Source organism: Gavialis gangeticus, unplaced genomic scaffold (assembly GCF_001723915.1).
Source record: "Gavialis gangeticus isolate Ggan-Ray unplaced genomic scaffold, GavGan_comp1, whole genome shotgun sequence".
Lineage (NCBI taxonomy): Eukaryota > Metazoa > Chordata > Crocodylia > Gavialidae > Gavialis > Gavialis gangeticus.
Window position 1 is genome coordinate 53,400,767 of NW_017729025.1, and position 3,317 is coordinate 53,404,083.

At 49.3% G+C, this 3,317-nt stretch overlaps 1 protein-coding gene across 4 annotated transcripts in view; it reads right to left on the minus strand.

Annotated features, from left to right (window-relative positions):
- Positions 1-3,317, minus strand: part of GSTZ1 (glutathione S-transferase zeta 1) — a 14,997-nt gene that overhangs the window by 3,048 nt on the left and 8,632 nt on the right. For 3 of the 4 annotated variants that reach the window (XM_019518746.1, XM_019518747.1, XM_019518745.1), the window contains exons 4-7: positions 2,880-2,960; positions 2,219-2,344; positions 1,396-1,471; positions 980-1,032 (exon numbers count right to left, since the gene is read on the minus strand). In XM_019518746.1, coding sequence (XP_019374291.1) covers positions 980-1,032; positions 1,396-1,471; positions 2,219-2,344; positions 2,880-2,960 — 336 coding nt within the window. The remainder of the gene's footprint in view (positions 1-979; positions 1,033-1,395; positions 1,472-2,218; positions 2,345-2,879; positions 2,961-3,317) is intronic. The other variant, XM_019518748.1, reaches the window with a different exon arrangement.

Below are 3,317 nucleotides of genomic sequence, written 5' to 3' on the forward strand. Positions count from 1 at the left end.
GTGTGTGTGGTTGTGTGTGTGTGTGTGTGTGTGTGTGTGTGTGTGTGTGTGTGTGTGTGTGTGTGTGATATTAAATGACTTGACCAAGGTCACACAGTAAGTCTGTGGAAGGGAACTGAATGAAAATTTCTTGAGGGCCAAATCAGTGCTTTAACTGTAAGACCGACTTCCTTTTAGGTGGTGTTGGGGAGAAATAGGAGTGGACTTTTTAGCCTAGGGGCTGTGTGTTTTCTCCTCTACCTGGCAAAAATAGGCATGTAATCTGTGCTACATTAGGGTAATCTCCCTTTTCTTAAAAGTGTTTAAGAGAATTTGATGCTAGCTTGGCAGGGCTGGAAACTGAGCCATGTACTGATAGTGCAAGTAGTGCAGGAGCACCATTACTGCCAGAGTGCTCCTTCTGACTAGGAAAGCCACCTCAAAGGGTATCTAGACTTTATATTCTACTGAGTCTCTTCTGGAGATGCCTGCTCCTCAGGAATAGGACTGATATCCCTCCCATCCCACATTTGACTCCTGGGACCATAAAACGGCTAACAAATGGACCCAGTTGGACCCACTGCCTTGGAGATCAAGTGTTGTGTATCCCGTTCTCCAGCTTACTCTAACCTGGCCAATTTCCACAATCTTGTCAAGGCAGATCATGTGTTGTGGTATCTGGCAACCAGCTTACAGAGAGGGACAAGTGAACCTTCCTTCTGTTGTATGGCTTTTTGCCAACCCCACTACACTGGGAAAAAAGCAACCTAGTTTCTTGTGTGGGAGATCAAGTCAAAGAGCTATTTCCTAAATGAGGACTAGCCAAGGGCACTCGAGCCTGCAGGATGCCAAGTAATGACTTAACTAAGATACCTGAAGCTTAACTTCTGCTTCAACTTCTGAGCACAGGCCATGCCCCAAACCCCTGATCTCCACTGCTATGTAAGAGGTGCTGGATTTCTGTTTTCTCTGTGAGCAGCACTCTGCCTGAACATCTTACCTCATCCCCGACACAGTAGCGCCCAGCTGTGTGCTTCAGGATCCGCTCCAGAGCTGTGGAAAGAAGTCATGCTGGGTCAGGAATCTGGGGACTCCACTTTCAGGGGCTGTCTGAGGGGAGGGGGGAAAACACAGCAGCCTTTTTGATTGAGAGGAATGAAGGAATGAGCCACCCCAGGCCTTGAGTGGGGCTGCCCAGGAGGGTACCTGCAGGGAGGTGAAAATCACAAAGGCAGGAATGAGATGATACTTGGGCCCCAGCAGCCATTTGAGGGAGGATTGGAAGGGGCCTCCTGGGCCATCAAGTCCAGTCCCAGTGAATGCAGAAAACTGTTTACCTAACAATTCCCTGGAATTGCCACTTTAAACCCCCCACACAGCTACAACTATGCTGATTATGTCAGCTATGGGACATACCTTGAAAGCCATTTGTAATGTAGTGCTGAGCCCATTCCAGCTTCTTCTCTCCCACTCGTTGCAGGATGGCCAGGTTCTGAGAAGGCCAAAGAAAGTTGCCAAGTTAGACTGACCCAGCAGGCTGCAACCTGCCCAAAACCTCCCCCAGACAGGGTCAGAGTTGGGAACAGAAGAGGACTGGGCACTAGGGATGGACAAAAGATACTCCTATTAGACCACTCTGTTTTCTGCTCTTGCTGACAGAATCACAAATTCCAGCTACATTCTCAGAGTTCCCCCAAACAGCCCATGCCAGAACACTCCTCCACCAGGGCTCAGTCATCCCCACAAGATGTTAAATCCTGCAGCTGAAGTCTGGCACCCTGCAGCTAAATTCAGCTGTTCTTGAAGAGAAGCCCTGGCATCCCACAGAGATTGCTCAGGGAAGATCATCTTGCCTTGGCAACAGTATCATGTTTTTTCCATTGAGGAACTAGGCAGATAGTTCTATCCACACTGAGCCCGGATTTGGTCTGATTAGTAAGGTAAACAAGACAGCATTTCTGGCCACCAACTTGGGGGGTAGAAAAATAAGAGCTTCCACTACAGCTACAGAAGTATGCTGGTGGCAATCAGAAGCTACTAGTGCCTCCATGCATCCCACTCTCCTGGGTGCTCAGTTGCATTGTTATGCCTCTGGATCTGATATCACCAGCTCTGTGAGAAGTATCCTGTTGCCCACTAGCAGTTTAAATGGGCATGATGCTGTTGAAATTGCTTAGAGACCTCAGGCTGGGTTTACATCAGTCTGCATTTCACATGGCTGCTTGTGACAGGACAGTACCTGTAGTGGTTGAATGCCAGAAACAATGTGATCTGAGATCATTCGGACTTGGGCTCTCTTCTTCTGGTCTTGAGGCAGGAGTCTGGGGTTAGGCCGGGTCTCTTCCAGGTACTCAATGATGGCCAGCTGCAAGGAGCAAGGAGATGGGGTAGGATACTAGTGGGATGATAAGAAAGGCCAGCCCCAATATAAGACAAAAACTGTGGGGGAGTCATGGGCCAAGACTTCCAGTCTGTTTGGTCCAGCAGTGCTTAGGCCTATTCTAATTGCCCCATGGCAAAGATTCCTTATGCAGAAAAACAGCTCCAGGGAAACTTGACTGACCTGGCTCATACCACCTGATGTCAGTCCTCTTGACAGGGTCTGCTAGGCAAACTGCTTGGTTTGAGGTGGGATTTTAAAGCAGCTGCTGAACTAGGATTACCAATACCAGGTGCTAAGGAGCATTTCTTGGTAGCAGGGATGGGGCAAACAACTTCCCCCAGCAGTTTGCCTGCAGGAGCGCCATTCTAGTTCCCGCCCAGTCTGAATCATCTTCTTCACCTCAGATGCCAAGTGGTCACTAACTCCAAGACCAGGCACCCTGGGACTAAAGTCCTGCTTCCAGGCAGGAAACAGGACAGAGTGAATGATTAACAGGCAGAGCTGCTGGGTCACTCACCGACTGAGACAGGGTGATGCCATCAATTTTTAAGGCTGGGACCTGCTGCATTGGATTCACTACCTGGAACTCAGCAGTAAGCTGGGAAGAGAAGACCCAAATTTGGGGTGAGATGAGCACGCTAGTAGGGAGGGAAAGACTGCAACAAGACCTGGATAGGTTACAGGAGTGGGCTAACATAAACAGGATGCATTTCAATACTGACAAGTGCAGGGTGCTGCACTTAAGCAGTAGAAACCAGCAGCACACTTACAGAATGGGAAACTCCCTTCTTGAGAGCATGGAGGCAGAAAGGGATCTTGGAGTCATTATTGACTCCAAGATGAACATGGGCCGACAATGCGAGGTCACGGTTGGCAGGGCTAACTGGACCTTGTCGTGCATCCACAGGTGCATCTCAAGTAGAGCCAGGGAGGTGATCGTCCCCCTCTATGCGAC